This window comes from Manis javanica, chromosome 7 (assembly GCF_040802235.1).
Source record: "Manis javanica isolate MJ-LG chromosome 7, MJ_LKY, whole genome shotgun sequence".
In the NCBI taxonomy this organism is placed as follows: Eukaryota; Metazoa; Chordata; class Mammalia; order Pholidota; family Manidae; genus Manis; species Manis javanica.
In genome coordinates this window covers 127,704,249-127,724,002 of record NC_133162.1, presented here as the reverse complement: position 1 = coordinate 127,724,002, position 19,754 = coordinate 127,704,249, and the positions used below count along the sequence as shown (strand labels likewise).

Below are 19,754 nucleotides of genomic sequence, written 5' to 3'. Positions count from 1 at the left end.
AGCTCGGACATCTCATACTTTGAATTACAATATTCAAAAGAAGTAAAATTTCTCTCTTTTTTAAGCCACTGCCTTTGGGGGTCTCATAAAAGTTAAGCTATATCCTAACTGGTACATATTCAAGACTGATTCAGGGCTGAACACAGAAGGTACTTCTTTTTTCCATGGGAAAGAGACAAAATCATAGTTCTTGCCTCTTCCTCTAATTACTAATAATTTAGTAAGGCACACATGCATGAAAATGATTAACCATACTACTGGGACAATTATAAATGTATAAAAAGGTATGAGCTTATCTTGATAGCAGTCTGGGCAGAAGCACTGTAATTCACCCAATGATTCAATCAAGATTTGTACATTTCACTGTACATAAATTTTACCTCATAAGAAAAAAAGATAACTGTTCAATAAAAGAGATAAGCAGGATAATGGCTCAATACCGGGAACAACTTAAATGACAGGGATCGTGAAAGGCATCACAGAGCATCTGACTTAGATTGGGTCCTGAAATATTACAAGAATTTGAACAAGCAAAGAATTAGAGAGGAAAAACAACTCTGAAAGAGCAGAGGCACTGAGAAGCACTAGTATAGTATGTTTAGAGACTGGATGTGGGTATTCTGTTTATGGAAGTCCAGGGTGTTTATAGAGATGATGGAGAGGTGAGGGTACTAAGACAGGATAGTGAGAGTCATTATATATTATTGTGCTGCACTGAAAAAACCCTAGGGGCATCATTCCTGTAGACCATAATTGGAAATGGAAGGAACTCCCTAAAGCTATAGAGTGCACTAATTGCATAAACTATATGCAGCAGACTCAGTTAAGGCTAGCTTATAGTAGACCTTGAATGTTACTCTAAGAAATTAAGACTTTACCCTTCTGACTTTAAGAAATAATGCAGGATATTCAAGTATGAGATGAATGTAATTTAGAACAGTAAACTGGATACCAGCATTGAATACAAACTAGTGAGGGAGACCAAGTGGGGATATCCATAGGGAACTATTGCTGTATTCTGGGTGAACGATGGGCTTGAACTAGAGTAGAGGAAGTAAAAGATGAAGAGATTCAAGAGACATTTCAAAGGCAGAATCAACAAGATTCACTGCCAACTGATCTGCACAATAGGTAAGAAGGCAGCATTGAGGTTCCTGCAATTTTCTATCAGTTGCCTGGAATGGGGCCATGGAAGTTGCATTTTAATAAGCAAAGTAACCCAGGTGATTTTGTTGAGGATGATTCAACAGTCATTATTTTTCAAAATACCAGGCGGACAGTGATGACAGCCAAAGGCAGATAAACAGGATGAAAAACTGGGGCATGGGCTTAGAGGTGGTGGGAAAGATACTGAATGCACTTTTGGACAAAAGTGTTAGATAAAATTAATAGTAGACAAGAAAATGTACCAATTGAGAGATAATGAAATCCAGAGAAAGAAATGAAGGCTAAATATGCCTTCCCTCCTGCTTATATTCTTGAAGTCCTGTTTTAAATGTCCTTTGGTAATGATAAATCCTTAGACAGTCAACCAGGCCAATATCTTTTTGCCAAAAAATGCAGGAAAGCATTACATTTTTGAAAAGAATACAGTGGAGAGAAAAAGAACTAATACTCATTATTTTACTACTTTGCATTGTAAGATACATTTTTTTTTTTTCGCCAAATATAAACCAAAAAGAGTACAGGCCCACTTCTGTTCTGAATGATGTCAGAAGGGAAACCAGGAAATACATAAAACAGTAAGGCATTTTAGAAATCTGTTATTTTATGTAAGGAGACTATGAGTCAAATACGTAGAAATGATATCTAGTGCTCTGTTAACTCTTACACACCATTAAAATAAAAGGAAAAATAACTAGGAAAGAGTCTGAATGTATGATTTTTCTTAAGTCTCTTCTAATGTACCAAATTTATGACAATAAAATAGTATTATCAATGATCTTTCATAAGAGTAGTGAGATAGGGCAGAGAAAGGGGACAGGCATCATGATTAAGTTTTTAAAAAGCCAAAATATAAACAGTATAGTAAGAACAGGAAGGATTCCATCTTAAGGCTAAGATTCAATTTTAAAAACCAAGAAGTTAGGAGGTAAGATTCCTAACGTATTCTTTGATAAACAGACAATAACTCAACCCACATTAAAATTTAAAAGCAAGGCAGTCTTAACTGATATGTTCCCAGAGGGAAGCCACTATACTGGGAAGAACCAGATAAATAAATTTCTTGTGTTAAGTTTATTTTGCAGAATAGCTGTAAGACTGATAATGGAGGCAATGAGACATAATGTCTTTCACTGGAGATAAGCATCTTGAGACCACTTGACAAGTCTATATTCCATGGCCCTTTGTCATATTCCTGAAAATTCATAAAAGATGGAATCCCTAGCCTTTTGGCACACCTCCTCTCTGAGGTCACCTGTACACTCCTTTAAGTGTGTACTTTTAAATAAACCTTTCTCATTGGTCAACTTAACTGTGTTTTGTTTCTGCATTCTTCCAGTGGTAAGCATGTTTATCTCTTTACTATTTCATTCTATTTCCAAGTCTTCACTCTGTCTCCGCTTTACTCCTGGTAAGTAGGAAGGAGCTGCTGAGAGGGCTGATTTGGGCCTGCAAGTTCCCATTGCCTGGGTGACCCAGATGGAAGTGCAGCTGTGCAATCTATTCCCGCCTGAACATCTCCTTTCTTTGGGAAATTCTCATAACATAATCTCACTCCATCCCATGTTCCATGGCTCCCCCAAGTCCTGGGGTGGTAGGGGTTAGTCCCCATGCCATGCAGATCCAAGTGGACACAGGATGCCAGGTGACCTGGCTTTAGGAGTTGGCAAGGGAATCTCCCCTGTGTTGAGAAGTTCAGTGAGCTTTCTGCTCCCTCCCTCTGCACTTTCCTGCTCTCAGCCACAGCTACCATTCATTTCCTATTTGCGTTTTAATGAAGTCCTTCCTTACCTACACTCGTCTGGCTCAAGAATTCTTTCTCGTTCAGAGTCAAGAACCCTTCTCCATCCAGGCTGAGGTTTCACTTGGTGTGTGGGGAGAGACCTCTCCAGACGCAGTTGCCTGGCAACAGCAGGATAATTTGTTCCTATCTTCCAGTCTTAACCAGAAAACTTTGAAAAAAAAAATTTTCAGTGATCTTAAAAAGGCCCCCCAAAGCTGAAGACAATAATGTAAGAGATGTCAGAGTCTGCACAGGACTCATAAAGGGCAATGCTGTTTCTGAAAAATAAGTAGTTAAAAATCTCATGAGTTAACTAACATACTAGGGGCCCCTCCAGCATCTGAGTCATTCACTATATCAGAACAAAACCACTATGAAAGGAGAGAGGTTGTCCATGAAAAGAAAGCAAAACTTCAGGAGATGGATAAGAGGACCTTTTCACAAAAAGGCCTGTTTTCTCTTAAATTGCAGTTTAAATTTGCTGAGCGCTCATTTAGCCTTGAGAATATTACCAATGACAAATGGAAACAGGCAAAAGCCTACATAATTATAAAGCTGTACTTTGTGCTATTAACTACTAGCACAGGACTCTACAGCTCTTCATAACCCCTGCTTTTAATTTCCCTGGGGACACCTAGAGGAAATGTTTGCAAGTCACAACTTGTTTTGTTAGAAGTAATTGTGAGAACTCCAATGAGAAAATACATAAGATTTCAAAGGTTTCTAGATCTCCATTTTCAGACATTCCCAAGACGTTTAGGGTGTGACTCTAAATGTATAATATGATAAAAGTTTAAAACCAGATACAATATTTTTACACCATGCAACACACTCACATTCCAGTTGTTGAATACTCCTGAAGACAAAACCCAAAAATCCCTGGGTAGCTTGACAAACCAACCTTTTAAACCTGTGTCTGTGTCAAATTTACCCAAGTTTCCCTCTTTTAAGGGACATACTAGTTTTTGTGAGGAAGCAAATTTTTACTAATATTTTTAGTTTGTTGTTTCACATCCTTTTGTATCTGGAAAAAAAGACGCTATAAAATAAAGATTCCAAACAATTTTTAAGTGAGACACCTTTTGTAAAATGTATTAATTTCTCTAAGACAATTTGTAGATTAGAGAATCAGAATTTGAAAGTCTGGTCAACTAAAGATAAAATCAGAGTTGGAGTACAGAATACAGGTCCAGTCCAGACATTCTTCTTGTTGGGTGAGAATGAACAAGTCATTTAACCTTTCTGTAGACCTCAGTTTCCTCATCTGCCCCAGTTTAGAATATTTGGGGTACAGCATGCTCTAGGTTGGGTTGCCACCCTGTCAATACATTAGAATCATCCAGACTGATTAAAAAAAAATAGATCAGTAAACCCTGTCCAAGACTTCTCGGATAATTTTTGGGAGAAGTGATGGGGAGTAAAGAACAAATGTTAAGACAGATTTAAAATTACTGCCATAGAAGATCAACTCATAACTGGAAAAGCACTGTACTCTGTAAAACATTACACAAATATGTACCAAGGGAGGGAAACAAGCTTTCATAAAGCATTCTTTTGTTCCATAGTCATCTGTTTAAATTGTTCCAGTAGTGTATAGAATTTGGAAACAAAAATAGCAGTTACTAAGGTAGAAGATACACTCTTTATGACAAATGTTTTCTCTATTATGGAAGAGACTCCATTAATGGCATTCGCAATGAAGTTCATGTTGAGAGAGAAATTTGAAGGTGACTACAGCTCTTCTCCCACCAAGCAGCAATGGCTCTTTTAACTTAATGCTTCCCCTAACCACTGCTCCTCTAATTATGTGAATTCCACCTAAATTATCAAGCTACATATAGTTGAGAAAGGACATATATCTCAATGATGTGCCTTCAATCCTAAGAGACACACAGCCCCAGACCAGAAGGACAATTTTAGTCTTGTGTTTGAATGGCAAGCATCCCGTGATTAAAGAGGTGGTTCCCTATTTCCTCATGGGAAACATTAGAGATGGGGTAGGGAAACACCTATTGAGATACTACTACTTTCCTGGTGTTTTACTTAAAGTACCTTATTTTAATCTTCCCTCTGCAAAAGCATACACTATCTTCCCTTTCTAGAAAGGAAACTGAACTTCAAAAAGTTATATAAGTTGACTAAGTTTACAGAAATACAAAATGGAAGATCCAGATAAATCTAGGTCTCTGATGTAAAAGTCCAATCTCTTACTCTTTTCACCCTAACAGTTTTATTTTTAATCAAAGCTATATGTATCTATGCTTTAACGAGTCAAATAGCTTCACAAGGCTTGAGAAAAAAAGTGAGACCCTTGCTCTCCTTTTTTCCCTCTTCATTTCCTGCTTCACCTTGACAACGATTTTCAGCTCTACTGGTTGATTCTTTTTGGTAGTTATCTCCACCTCTATAAATAACATGCTAATATTGTCACTATTGCTTTTTCAGTTTTTCTCGTCTTCTCACTACTATGCAAAATAAGGATTCAGTTCTCTTTAACTACCCCTCTTTTGAAGATCCTCCCCATTCTCCTGATATACTTATATCCTATTGTTGGTTAGATTAGAATCCAGCTTTTACTTTCTTACCACTAAGTAATGCTATTTACTGCTGAGCCACATACTATGGCTCCTTTTCCTTTCCTGATAAACTTTTCCCTGAAAAAACTTCGTTTGATTTTTTATCATCATTAATACAACTCTTCAATCATTGAGATACTTGTTATTCTATCAATTTCATCTTTTTAGAATATTCTCTCCTAGAGCTTTCTGATTTGCTCCAATCTTGGCTTGATCTCCATGGCTGGAGGAAAGCTTTGACTTTGAGACCTTCTTTCACCTTGAATTTGAGGATTCCCTTTGCTCACCATCATCTCTCTATAGTTGAGCCTCTCATTTTTAGGATCCCAAATCTTCATCTTTCTTGTTTTGCTCCCTCATTTGGTGGAGTAAACCCTCCAGTAGCTTCCTGAGAAAATGCTTGCAAAACTGTTTTGAGATCTTGCATAACTGAAAACATAATTTCTCTACTCTCAGAGTTAAACTGTTTTGCCAGGTTAAGTTAGGTTGAAAGTAATTTTTCCTCAGAATTTTGAAAGCTTTGCTATGCTCTCTTTTGGCTTCCATTTGTTTTCCTGAAGTTGTTCTGTTTAATTTTATTTCTTGATCTTGTACATAACCCATCTGGAGGTTTATCCTTGAGTTTCTCGGAAATTTTCTTAAATTTATTTGGGCCATTTCATTCCTTCTGTGTCCCTAGGGACACTCAATATCCAACTATTTTGGATATTAAGTCTTCTAAAGTGGTACTCAAATTCTTCCCACCCTCCTCCTTTTTAAATGAACTTTTCTTATTTCAAAGATAAAATGTCTTAAGCCTTTTGTCTTTGGCAACCAAATTACTATTCTGCCAAATTATAGTTAACCATCCTGAATAAATAAAGTATATTCAAGGTAAGTAGTGATGCTTCTAGAATTCCACTGAGGCTGGAGGTATATGAGCCAAACAGTGTTCTTCCCCCAATTGCCCAGTTCAAGCAGAGCAGTTCAACTTTGATTATATGTATTGGGATCCCAATTTTGAAAAAAATCACAGGCTTAAGAGTAGATTTGTACCATTCTTACCACCTCTACTCCAAAATAATTTATAATTCTTTAATGAGGGCTACTTTTGTGGGGTGGTTAAGTGTGGGTGATTTGGGAGGCAGAAAAGGCCTCTCGGCTGGGATTCCCCCACTGCTAAGACTGCTCAGCCTCTGCGCAAGTGTTCTGACAGGGCTCACACTTGTGGTAAAAGGCCGGTTTAAATCTGAAGCAGTTTCAGGATGGGGAAAGGAAATCACCTTGAGTAAATGCTACCTCTTCCACTCTGCCCTAGAAAATAAAGTCACCTGTTTTTCCCAGCCCTTTGGGGTATGAATAATAATCAGCATTCACATTCTATTTCAGAAAACTTGCCACTTTAGCAAATGAAGAGGTGGATAAATGAGTGAGATATATCCTGTTTTTTCTGTATCTGAGCTCCATGTTTGCCTCATTACTCAGCATCAGAAACAAAAAAGCAGAAAGTATGTCAATAATGTAGTACATACACATAAATAAAAGGACATCCTCTATCTTAGATGGCTAAGGTAAACCTTTAAAGATACTCAGAAGTGTATGTGTTTTCTTCATTTGAAGAAATGGAGAAGAAATGTTACTCCTAACATTTATTTATGATCATTCCTTACTTTTAAGAGTTCAATAACACAAGTGGCCAATCCCCAAAATGACAGCTTGCATTTCTATTCTAGGCCGTAAACCTTAGTTATTTCTTTCTAGGTCATAAACCTCAGTTATGGATATACGCATAGCATACTGCACTTTAGTGTTACTGTGTTCCAATATTTCAGGCATCTGAAATATTTGAAACTTAAATATTATAGATCCAACAGTGTTAGAAATTGGATTTTGTATTTTTTAATAAGCTGGCTGGCTAAATTCATCAAGATAAACAAACAAGGTAAGACAACCCTACTGATTAAACTGGAAGATCCCCAGACCAGGTTCTCCATTTTGCTGGATGTTAGTACTTGGTGAAACTTTTTGTGCTATCTTCTAAGAGTTAAAGACCACACCCATAAGTCTCAGCTTTGCCTCACTTCCTTTTTTTCTCCAGCAGTACTTATTTCAGACTGTTTATCAAATTCAATGCATTGAAATGCACAACTGAACAGTATAACCCCCAAAAGGAAATTTGGGCATGTGATATTCTACCCCTCTGAGGTAAACATGAACATGGCACTGCTCAGTTAGCTTGCTCAGCCACGTAAGGGGTATCCTCCCTTCTGAGGAAGGATCATGTTATAATCTGGAGATGGGGGTGGGGTATTATGAAGTTTAAAAAGGGTGCTTAATATTAAAATCCATTTTCATAAACTATATAAAGTAGGGCTCTGCAGAATTCTTGGGTGGGGGAACTATAAGAAAAAGTTTATATTTGGTATAAGGAGGTGTAAGAGAGGACTGTGTAGGAAGGAAGAAACACATTAAAATCTCCTAGGGTTTGTGAGATTTTAATATTTATCAAAAAGGAAATATGGATTTAAAAAGGTTGAGAAACATCAATACCAAGGGGAAGGCATTTCTAGTTTAGGGATAGCAAATATGTGAAGTCATGAAATACAGTAAATGTTATATAATAAATGGCTATGAATAGTAAAACCATTTAAATGGCCCACAATAACAGCTGATTTTCTTCAAGCAATTTAAAATGATACATTATCTTGTAGGGACCAGAGTCCCTGACTTCTGTCCCTTTAGCAAGTGACTCACCACAGCAAAATTGCCTGGTTGTGTTTGTTCTGTTGCTCAAGAGAACAATTCTCCACACCTCAGTCTATGCAAATATATTTGAAGGATTCTTATAACTTCAACTTACTAAGTAACCACCAAAATGGAACTTGTATTTTTTTTTTTACTCCATTGCAATTACTTATTGTAATGACTTGAAGACAGACTTTGTTTTCACTGTTAACAACCTATTTTCAATAGATGTGTCTTTTTTGCAAAGGAAAAGTATTGATGGTAAATGAAAGCTACTGCAGATCATTGGTCTTCAAACTATTCACTGTCATAATTTAGTACTGATAATTACCCTCACAGAGAGTGTATCTCTAAAAGTAAAACTCAGGTAACTGGACAGGACATTTCCCCCAAGAGACAAACAATTATCATTATTATTTATTTACCAAACTCTATTTCTTAAAAAACTAAGTCCCTCAAGAAATGTTTTTTGGCTGCACAAAAATGTGAACGTATTTAACACTACTGAACTGCACTTAAAAATGGTTATGATGGTAAATTTCACATTATATGTATTTAACCACAATTTTAAAAAATGTTTTCATAGACTAGGGATTGAAAAACTATGACACATGTATTACATGGGTCCCAAAGGCTTGTCTGCAATTGCAAAGGACCTAGTACCACTGCCTGCTCCAATACTCCTCTACTCATTATTTGACAACTAAGTTCAAAAGACTTTGTATAGTAATTAACTAACTAACCAAAAGGCAGTTTATTTCATATTCTCTGTTATCCTTTTCTCAAGATGACTCAGAATCTTGGTCCTGGACCATTAAGAGATTTATTATTATTATTTTTTTTACCTATTTTAGATAGCAACCTCTTATTTCCCTCTATCTATGATTAAAAACCATAGCACCAAGCATATGAGATAGCAAGGCTGGGATAGAGGGGAAGGACTGGCTACTACAGTGTAAATCCTATAGGAAATACAAACCAAAATGTGGCTTGACATAAATGCAAACAAGTTGAAATTAAACAGTAATATTTATGCTTACATGTTCGAAAACAAAAAGGATAAATAGTGGTATCAGCTAATGCATTACACCAGAATAGTTAGAACAGAGAAGTTTTAGTTTTTTTTAACTTACCATTTACCTTTGGATAATGGGTATGGTTTTAAAAAATACCCAAAATACACAAAGTCTTTCTTTGTTATAGGGCATGCCCCAAAACACGTCAACAAAGATTTGGTTCTAGATTAATAGAAGATCAATTAAAATATCTAAATATCCAATCATTTACATAATGCCTACATTCCTGTAAATAATGAGTGTCTTGATGTATCCTCCACAGTTCACAGATGTATATATTGCTAAATGATATTACCTGCTTCAGGTTGTATTCTTGAAAGTGATCAAAAAATGTCAGAAATAATCATTTATAAAAGTTAGTAACTCTACAAAGATTATACAATATACTATTATCCACATATTAATGGTTAACTCTTAGTTGAGTAAAAAAAGGTGGACTTTAGTTAGATGGTTGATATTCCTTGCAGTCAGTCACGTTCACTCCGTGTACACACACCACAAACATACTTGGACTGTGTTAATGATTTTTCACTTCATATTAAATAAGTACAAGCATGCTGAGCTTGTGTGTTTTCTCACCTACTCACTTTGAAATCCCCCTATGGGACTTGGCTACAGTACAATGTCAGCTTGATTATTACCTCTAAAGCAAGAAAGTTCCCAGCAAAACTGGGCAACAAAGTGAAACTGATGCTTTCCCAGTTGAGTTTTACTCCTAAGTTTCTTTCAGGGCATCGAAGAACTTGTCCAGACAGAAGTAACACCCTTTCTTTTCTAATATAACTGGGGTAGAAGAAAAAGAACAGCAATACATTTTATTCTCAGCTTCAGGCTACCTACAGCATTTTCCCTTACCATGGAAAAAAAAGAGGTAAGGGGTAAAAATGACCAAGATCAGTACAGCAGTTCTTTGTTTTTGATATTATTGGTGTTTCAAACCCTTTATTTGGATTTACTCTAAAGAGTTTTTGTTTGCTTGCTTTTTAAGTTCTGGACCTTTGTGCTGACTATTGTTGCTGTTTTAAGAAAAACGTACTTTAAGGCCAAGATGATTTAATAGAGTGAATTCTTTCAGACCTTCAAAGAACAGAGAGCTCTTATACTAATTAAACTACTTTGGAGTAGAGAAAGAAACTCTCAGATCTTTTTAGGAAACAAGCATAACCTTGATATCAAACTGTGGTATCAAACTTGATAACACAGAAAACAATGACTACAGATGATACTCAGTTATGTATTTTAAATAAAATGTTACCAAAAAGGAGCCTATATGCTTAAATATTATACCATGAACAAGTGTAAGATTGGTTCACAAACTGGAAATCTACTAAAATAACTCACCATCCTAATATTTAAAGAAGAAAAGCACAAAATAGGTCATGACAGATACCAAAAAGCCATGTGACAAAATTCAACTTCCATTCCTAATAAAAATGTTAAGTAGTGAAAAGACATAATCTTAACAGCAAGAAATACACAGACCAAACGAACACTCAACATCTATTAAAATTGCTCTCAAAGTGCTAGCCATTGCAAACAGAAACAAAAATCAAACCAAAACAAGACAAACAAAAACTTGGGACACAACCCAAAATTTGCTCTCTGCAAAAATCGTAGTAAGTTAGAAATATTAAAGACACTTCCTTGAAAAATAAAACTTACCGGACATTAATAGAAAACCTCATATTTAATGATAACATTGTAATAACATCCACAAACTCAGAAATACGATAAGGATGGCCAGAATCACTGTTACTATATATCACTGTTCTGGAGAAGCTAGCAATTCATTAAACCAAAGAAAGACAGAAATATAAAGGAAGAAATGAGATTATGTTTAGATGATTGTTTTTCTAGAAAATTCAAGAGAAACAATTAAAACTAATTAGTTTAGAAAGTTGGTTAGATATATAAACAGTCATCCACATACCAGCCACAAAATATTAGTGAATAGTGAAAACCCCAAAAGGATTATTTAAATGAAACACTTACTTGAAATTTTACCTGAAAGAGAATGTAATACTATTCAAAAAATTTTTGAAAAAGACAAATGCAGAGGGACTTGCCTTGTGAATTAACAAAATGCCATAAAATGAAAGAGATTGGTATTTGTATTTTAAGAGAGAAATAGAACAAAGCAACAGAAGAATCCAGAAAAAGATCTCTAAGTAATCACGGAAAATATTAAGATAGCATTTCATCTAGTCAGTTAAGAATTGATTTCAACAAATAATTTCAGGAAAAGTGGCTAAAACCCAAATATTTACAGATGTTTTAATGAGTAAAATATAAAACACTATGAACATGGGAAAATTTTTCGTAATTTTTGAGTGGGGACCACCTTCTTAAGCAATACAAAACCTGGGCATTTTAAACCATAAAGACTGATAGTTCTTGAAAATATTTGCCATATAATACACAAAGGATTAATATATCTGTATCTTAAAGAAATATAGAAAAATAATTTTGAAGAGTAAAGGGCAAAATATATGGACAGTCCATATTCAGAGATGGTTAACTACCTTATGGTACATCCAGACAAAGGAATACCAAGAAGTTAAGATAAAGTAGAGCTATATGTAGCAAGACTTCCAGCATGTTTTTCTTTATGTGAAAAATTAGATAATAATATACATATATAATTTCATTTTCATAAGAAAGTGAAGTAACACACTCATGTCCATGTAAGAGAGATGGACAAGGCCTGGGAGAAGGATGAGAAGTTTCATTTTCTGCTTTATACATGGTTGGTTACAGCATTTTAGGGTTTTCATACCCTTCCAAATGATGCGGACAAAATAACTTTTCAACAGAATACAGTGTTTGCTTCTCTGTCACCTCCACCTGCTGTAGTTTGAAATGTGTATTGCAGTCGTGGTAGGGAGGTGGATCATTTTGTTTTTCTCCACTTTCGTGTCACTTCACTTCCTTTACTACCACCTCTCCCTTATGATAAATTGTCACCTTTATCTGTGACATAAATGGCACTTCCATAGCAAGGCTGCTTTACTTTGGCTTGTTACAGCGTAACAGTAAGAGAGACAATTACTCTTTGGTTTGGGTATCTTCCTCCTTTCTTCACTTCTTGACAAGCACAGCTTTTCACACCTGTAACTCGTTGCTACTCAGTTTATACCCGGGTGGGGACTCTACCAGTTGCCTAGGTTCCCACTGGAGGCAGGGCTTTGCTTTTGCTCTTTCCGCATCCGACACCTATTCGCTCCATGACCCTCCGGGAAGTTACTCAACTTCTCATTGACAAGGCTATGAAGACACCCCACAGAAAAGGAGAGAGCGAAATTGAGTAACAGGCTTGGGGAAAAAAACCCAGAAAGAACCTATGAAGAGTTTTCAAAAGAATAACCACGATAGTACTAGCCTCTGGAAGGTAGCCCCCATCCCAGAGGGGACCTGGGACACTCCTGACGGGGTCCCCTGCTCACCCTGACATCGCCAGCCCCGACTCCCCCGCTGCCCGGAGAAGTCAAGTCGCAGAGAGCGGCCGACGCTGAGTCGGGACGGATCCCTCCACCGGAGCGTCGCGGAGGTCGTCGTTGCAGCGCTGACGTGGCAGGCCCGGAAAGCCCCTCCCGGCTGGGCTCCGGGACCGGGACGCGGGCTGCGCCTCTCACATCAAGTCCCTCCCCGCTCGAGAACGGGGGGGTCTTCGCGGCTCCTCGGCTTCTCTCCCTGGGCACCCACACCGGCAGCGCCGCCCTCTCACTCATACACACAAGTTCTCCGTCGCTGTGCTCGACGGATTCGGACACACCTACTCGCTCAAGAAGTTTCTTACTCACAGTCGAGAGATTCCGCGCCGGTCTCTCGGCCCCGGGATCCGCGGCGCCCGGCAGAGCGAGTCCAGCCGGAAGTTGTTTTCCGTTCCAGTTCAGAGGGCAGCGCCTGCGCGCGGCGCCTTTAACCCTTCCCCCTCCACCTCCCCGGCCCGGCCCGGCCCCTCCCGCCCCGCTTCGCTCCAACCAGCGCATCTCGGTTCCGCCTCACAGGGAAAAGAACAGCCACAGAGAGAGGTACAGTGTCAAGTTTAAGGGTCACCTGAAGGTCTTCTCGAGGTATTTGCCAAACAAAAACCAGGCCAAACATCACCCTGTATGTGCCAGCCAACACAAGAATACGCTGAGAGGCTTGCTAAGATGTAGGTTCACCAGCTCACCCCTCAAGATTCCTAGAGTTTAGAGCTCAGGAAATTGCATTTTCAGCACATCCACCTGTGAACGCGATTAAGGTTATTAAGGTCCAGAGTCTGAGACACACCAGACGCGTCCATTTGGTTTTTCCCCAACTTGTAATACTTTCCGTGAGGCGTACTTGCTAAAGCTGAATGATTAGTAATTGCAAGTAGACCTTCATAGAAAATTTCCCATGGATTAAGACTTCCCCATTATTCCATTTCTTAGACATGCTTAAATATTCTCCAAGATACACATTTTAGACAGATGCCTCAAGAAAAGTGTGTGTTCTCCCAATTAACTGCTGGCCCAAGGAATTTGGTTAACCTAATGAGCCTATTTTTTTTTTCTGTCTGACAAATGAAGACAGTGATAACCTACTTCACTGGATGGATAGTTGTGAATTACAATCTGATAATGTAAGCTAAAGCACATGGTAAAGTTTAGAATGCCTTGAAATGATAGGTGTTGCCTTGTCATGTCATGCTGGCTCCTTCCCTCCACCAGGTTTTCCCTGGAATTCCTTTCAGGAAAAGAAGTCAAATCCATGTCATGAAAGGACATACTGGTTTGCTTCTAGGTTTTGGCAATTATGAATAAAGCTGCTGTAAACATCAGCGTGCAGGTTTTGTGTGGACATAAGTTTTCAACTCTTTGGGGTAAATACAAAGGAGCATGATCGTTGGTCTATGTGGTAAAAGTATGTTTAGTTTTGTAAAAAACTGCCAAACTGTTTTTCAAAGTAGCTGTACCATTTTGCATTCCCACTAGAATGAATGAGAGTTCCTGTTGCTCCATATCCTCATCAGCATTTGGTGGTGTCAATGTTCCAGATTTTGGCTATTTTAATAGGTTTGTAGTGATATCTCATTGTGTTATAATTTTCATTTATTTGATAACATGATGTGGAGTACTTTTTTATATGGTTATTTGCCATCTGTATATCGTCTTTGGTGAGGTCTCTGTTAAAGTCTTTGGCCCATTTTAAAATTGGATTGCTTTCTTATTGTTAACTTCTTAAAATTCTTTGTATGTTTGAATAACAATTCTTTATCAACTGTATCTTTTGCAAATATTTGTTCCAGACTGTGACTTGTCTTTTCATTCTCTTGACAGTGTCTTAGTTGAGCAGAAATTTTTAATTTTAATGAAGTCTTATTTACCCAGCACTGCTTTTGAGCAAATTGAAGGAGCTGCTTTGATGATATTTAACTGAAATAGTAGAATAATACACTCAGAATCTTAAATTGAATATACAAGAATTTTGCAATATGGAGGTGCTACAAATTTTGAATAAGGAAGAAAAAATGAAATACACACATTTTATAAATATATCATTTTCTCTGTTTCCACTCCCATAACGTTTTAGTCATGAAGGGAAGTGGCTATGTACTTCTCCAATGTGTGAAACATGCATGAATGCTGGGGTAGATGGATGAGTTTTGTGCCAAAATGGTGTCAAACATTTTCCTTTTTCTATAATGAAGAATTTTTAAGAATTGACATACAGTATGTTATATTGAAGTTAGGAAGTGAGTTGAGACATTTATTTGAGAAATAATCCTTGTAAAAAATGACATAATTTCACTCTAATTTTCCTTTACTTATGTTATATTTATATACCACAGATTAGCAAGCAGTACTGTGGAGCCAGGCAGAAAGAAAATGAGAACTTCAGGCTTGTTAAATGTATTTTAGGAACTATTTCTGAAACTGATTAATATTTTATTGAGAGTTCTGAATATAAATCTAGGGACAAGGAAAGCTGCTACTAGTATAAACACTTACCACAACTTGGAATGTCAGGTATGCATCAATGATTTCAGTCAAATCTTTGATGTGAAATATCACTATTAATAGAATCTGGTGACTTCTGATTTAGGATGACATCTGGACTAGCTGTTTGTGTCTCAGACTCTCTAAACTAAATGTCTAATGAAAAATATGAGAACTCACAATAACAATGAAAGGCAGGATTGATGATCAGGCCCTGTGTGAATGGCTGAGCAGATTGCGCCCTGTGCAGAGCACCCAGCTGACTGGTTCTCGCTTTGCCAAGTCTTGCTCCCTTGGGCTTCAGTCTTCCCCAGAGAGGTGCCTTTTTCTAAGGCACAAAAAGCCATCAAAAGAATAACTGTTACCCTGCTGACAAGCATCCTAGTAACAAAACTTGACAGTATTTTTCCACCATTTGCAAGAACTGTGGGGGCTGAAATGGACATGAACCTTGCTGTCTGAAGGTGAGCAAATCTGCCGGCCTGAAGGATAGTATGAAAACTATCTACCTCATGACACCTAACAGTGAATTGGACAGTAAGCCTACTATTGTGTGTTACCTACAAGTAGTATTTTATACTTCCTTGCCCCAATGTCCCCTGTTAGTGCTTTTCACCAATGTTGCGCAATATTGCTATCCAATATCCATAGCTTTAACGTTATCTATTTTGGAGCTGTGGTTTGGAGTATACCAGCGTAATATCAATGAGAGTGGATAGATTTGATGTTCTGTGTTTAAGGATATATGAAACCAATAATGAAAGGAGCTGAAGAAACAAGGCTGGGTGTTTGACTCTTTCTGGGAGTTTAATATTTTCTTATATGGTTCCTATCAAAGAGAAGACCAAGGATCGTTTCTGACTAACCAGGAATTCTCCTTTTTATAGTAAAATACCTAGGCAATAAAGGTGAGGGAATTTGCCTTGAGCCAGTACCCATGGTGACAAAATTGATAAATGTCAGCTTCAAGCCAAAAATTTAGGTGTGTGGTATGCATGTCTATTTGTTTCTTGGCTCAAGATCTATGCTGAGAAACCAGTAGAAGTCAGGAAAATAATGAGAAGAACCAAGGAAAATTATACATCTGGTTAGTAAGGGCTACACAAAGCTTAGAATGAGTAAATATAAGACAAAGCACCACTTTGTAAAGATTATGCTCCACTTTGAAAAGATTATGCTCCACCTGAAAATATTATACTTCTTTATTTGAAGAAAGGACACGTCATTATGTCCTATCTGAAAAAGGACAGAGTCATCAAAATACAGAGAAAATGATCACTTTGGAAAATGGTTTACCAGGAGATTAAGTAAATGGAAAGAATATGCCTTGCATTTTCTATAAAATGAGATGAAATATAAGACAATAAGACTAAGATAAGGAGTGATCTAGTTAAGAGGCAGGGAGAATAAATACAAAGTTAGATAAGTTAAGGCTGTATGGACATAGAACATGCAATGGAGAAGAAATTCAAATATTATTTGGATATAATCAAGGATGGAATCAATACTGTAGAATATGAAATCAAGATTAGAATAAAAGCTTGAAAAACTCTCAAAGTATAAATGGAAAGGACAAATAGATAAAAAACATTAAATGGAGTAGTGGAAATATAGTGCTCCAACAACTTCCTGAAGAAGAGATCAGACTAAATGGAACAGAAATAGCAATCAAAGAGATATCAGAAGGTATCTGAAATAATGCTTTGATTCAAAGTCATTGGAGATGAGAAGGACTCAATTAGTTTTGAAACATTAATGAAAACAGATCAAACACTTTGACTTATCCTGATGAAAATTTCAAAATTAAATAATTTATTCATGTATTCATTTATTCAGCAAACATTTTGTGAGTGCTTGCTGTCTGCTAAAAGTTAGGGATACAAAGGTGACAAAGACTCTTAAAAGAACTTAATGTCTCTTTTGGCTGATGATAATACAATGTTGTATTAGAATATTACAATAGAGATAAACATAAAGGACTCTGAAAAGACTTTGGAGAAGTCTTAGTCCAGGCATCAGAGGCTAAGAGAAGGCTTCCTGTGTTTAATATAGGGAAAAAATTCAACAAGAATCTGGGCAGGGAAAAACAATTACTTGCAAAGAAAGAAAAATAAAGAAACATAGACATCTCAACATTAAACTTCAGAAACTAAATAGAATAACATCTACATTGGCCTGAGAAATGTTTGACTTACAAAGTCTATACCCACCCAAGTGGTCTTTCACATAGGAAAGGAAAGCAAAAATATTCTTAGATACCTCAAGGTTCAGAAATATACCTCCTATTTTGTGAAATAATTGAAGATACACTTTGTCAAAAAAACCAAGAAAGGTGAAATGCTGATATAAAAGAAACATTTGTAAATATTTGAAGTAACTTAAATATTGGATTCAGTAAAAACTTCTTGCAAATATGAGAATATAAAAAATAATTTTTAAGACATAAGGTACAAATATAAATAAATAATTTAATAATTATGTGTTCTAGACTTCCTGAGTATAGCAACAAAAACTCAAGTGTCTGAGAGAGAGGTGGCAAAAAGTAAAAAGTTCTAATTTACTCATTTCCTTATCTTTTAAATGAGGAAATAAGGAAATGATAGGATTACATTCTAACTATGAAAATTGAACATATGATTTTTTTTTTACTGTGAAGGTAAAAAACTACAAGTAAAATTTAAATTGTATGGTTATTTTTCATAATAATAGAAGAAGAAAGAAAAGAAAACCTTGCCTATATAACAAGTATATAAAACTCTTACTTTCCAACATTTAATCAGTTACCCAAATAGGGTATATCTTATGTGAATCCTCTGCAACATTTCTTGCATATATATATATATACCCTTTGTTCCCTTGTCATGATATGTCCTCATTGCCACTCTCTGTCTCTGTTGCCACCCTTTGTTCAAATCACCATCAATTCATATTTATCATACTAGCCTCCTAACTTTATCCTCATTTTCTCTTGTGTCAAATTCTAAATGTTATTATCACCTAAAATCACTCATTGGTTTCCTGTTACATCAAGGATGAAATGCAAATTCTAAGCATGGTCTGAGGTTTTTTCCTACTTCTCTAGACTTTTATTCTGCCTCTTCCTGTTGGTGATTTGGGGCTTCCTTCTACCTCAGATGCTCCATTTTCAGGTGTTTGTAATGTGGTTTCCTCATCCTAAAACATGTTTCTCTCACATTTTACTTAGTCTGTTGAGACTCAGCTATTCTGATTCTAAGGAGAGCCTAACCCTTTTAGGTTAGAACTTTGGGCTCAGCTATCAGCTTCTATCTCACCCTGTCTTCTCCCCTTTACAACATGCATCACACTAGAAATTCCAAGATATATATTTGAATGTTTTTGAAGTTAGGATAGTTATTACAACTCAGAGTAAAGTAACTTGCAGTTACCAGTTTGATGCTTGCATGGCTGCCGTCCGTACAGAGGCAAACTCAAGCTGAGATAGGCTAAGTCATGCTGGTTATAAGTGAGAATTCTGAGTTAAAATGCCTCATTCATATGTAAGTATTGTCATTTACTAACTATATTGCTTTACTAACTCTGTCTCTCAGTTTCTTTATGTGTCAAATACAGATTATAATAGTACTTGCCTCAAAGTTTGTGTGTGTATTCAATGAGATAATATATGACTAGGGGCTGGCCTATAGGAGGAACTCAATAAATATTAGCTAATATAGATAATTTCTGTAACTGATGTAGGTGGTCTTACATGTAGTTGATTTTTAATTTAGATAAGGAGTCATAATTATCATTTAAAATGTTTTTTAAAGTTTACCCCCAAGAAAACCTAGACGTTGTACTTACTAGAAAAATACTTTAAATCAACTATCTTAAATATGTCCAAAAAGCTAAAGGAAAACATGGACAAAGAAACAAATAAAATCAGGAAAACAATGTATGAACAAAATGAGCATATCAATAAAGAGAAATTATAAAAAGGAAACCAGATAGAAATTACGGAGCTGAGTAGTAGAATAAGACCAAAAATTCACTAGAAGGGTTTGGCAGCAGATTTGAGCGGGCAGAAGAGTCAGATAATGTGGTGATAAAACAAGTGAAATTAACAAGTTAGAGGCGCAGAAAGAAAAAAGAATTTAAAAAATTGAATAGAGACTCAAAGACTTATACTTATAGGACACCATCCAGAAAACCAACATATGCATCATAGAAGTTCTAAGGCAGAAGTGAGTAAAAAAGAGCAGAAAAAATATTTGAAGAAATAATGGTTGAGAACATCTCTGTTTTGATAAAAGACTAAATCTGGGCATTCAAGATCTCTAGTGGGTAAACCAAGGAGATTCTCACTAAGGCACATTATAACCAAACATTTGAGAGCCAAAGATGAGATAATATTGAATGTAATGTGAGAGAAGTTACTCATTATGTGCAAAAGTTCCTCAGGAAGATTAATAGCCAATTTCACTTTGAAATGATGGAGGCCAAAAGG

The 19,754-nt window shown here is 36.5% G+C and overlaps 1 protein-coding gene and 1 long non-coding RNA gene across 6 annotated transcripts in view; one reads left to right on the top strand and one right to left on the bottom strand.

Annotated features, from left to right (window-relative positions):
- The window catches only part of TANK (TRAF family member associated NFKB activator), a 79,537-nt gene that overhangs the window by 51,690 nt on the left and 8,093 nt on the right, over positions 1 to 19,754 (bottom strand). The window contains exon 1 of one of the 4 annotated variants that reach the window (XM_036996004.2): positions 13,124 to 13,222. The exons of 1 other annotated variant lie outside the window; for it this stretch is intronic. Coding sequence is in view for 2 of the 3 variants with exons in the window: in XM_036996002.2 (XP_036851897.1) it covers positions 12,767 to 12,774 (8 nt within the window). In the remaining variant the exon portion in view is untranslated. Of the gene's footprint in view, positions 1 to 12,766; positions 13,223 to 19,754 lie in introns of those variants that run through there. 2 more of the 4 variants (XM_036996002.2, XM_036996003.2) reach the window with 2 other exon arrangements.
- LOC140850499 (uncharacterized) overlaps positions 13,264 to 19,754 on the top strand; it is a 291,177-nt gene continuing 284,686 nt past the window's right edge. For both annotated transcript variants that reach the window (XR_012133413.1, XR_012133412.1), the window contains exon 1: positions 13,264 to 13,354. This is a non-coding gene — a long non-coding RNA (uncharacterized lncRNA). The remainder of the gene's footprint in view (positions 13,355 to 19,754) is intronic.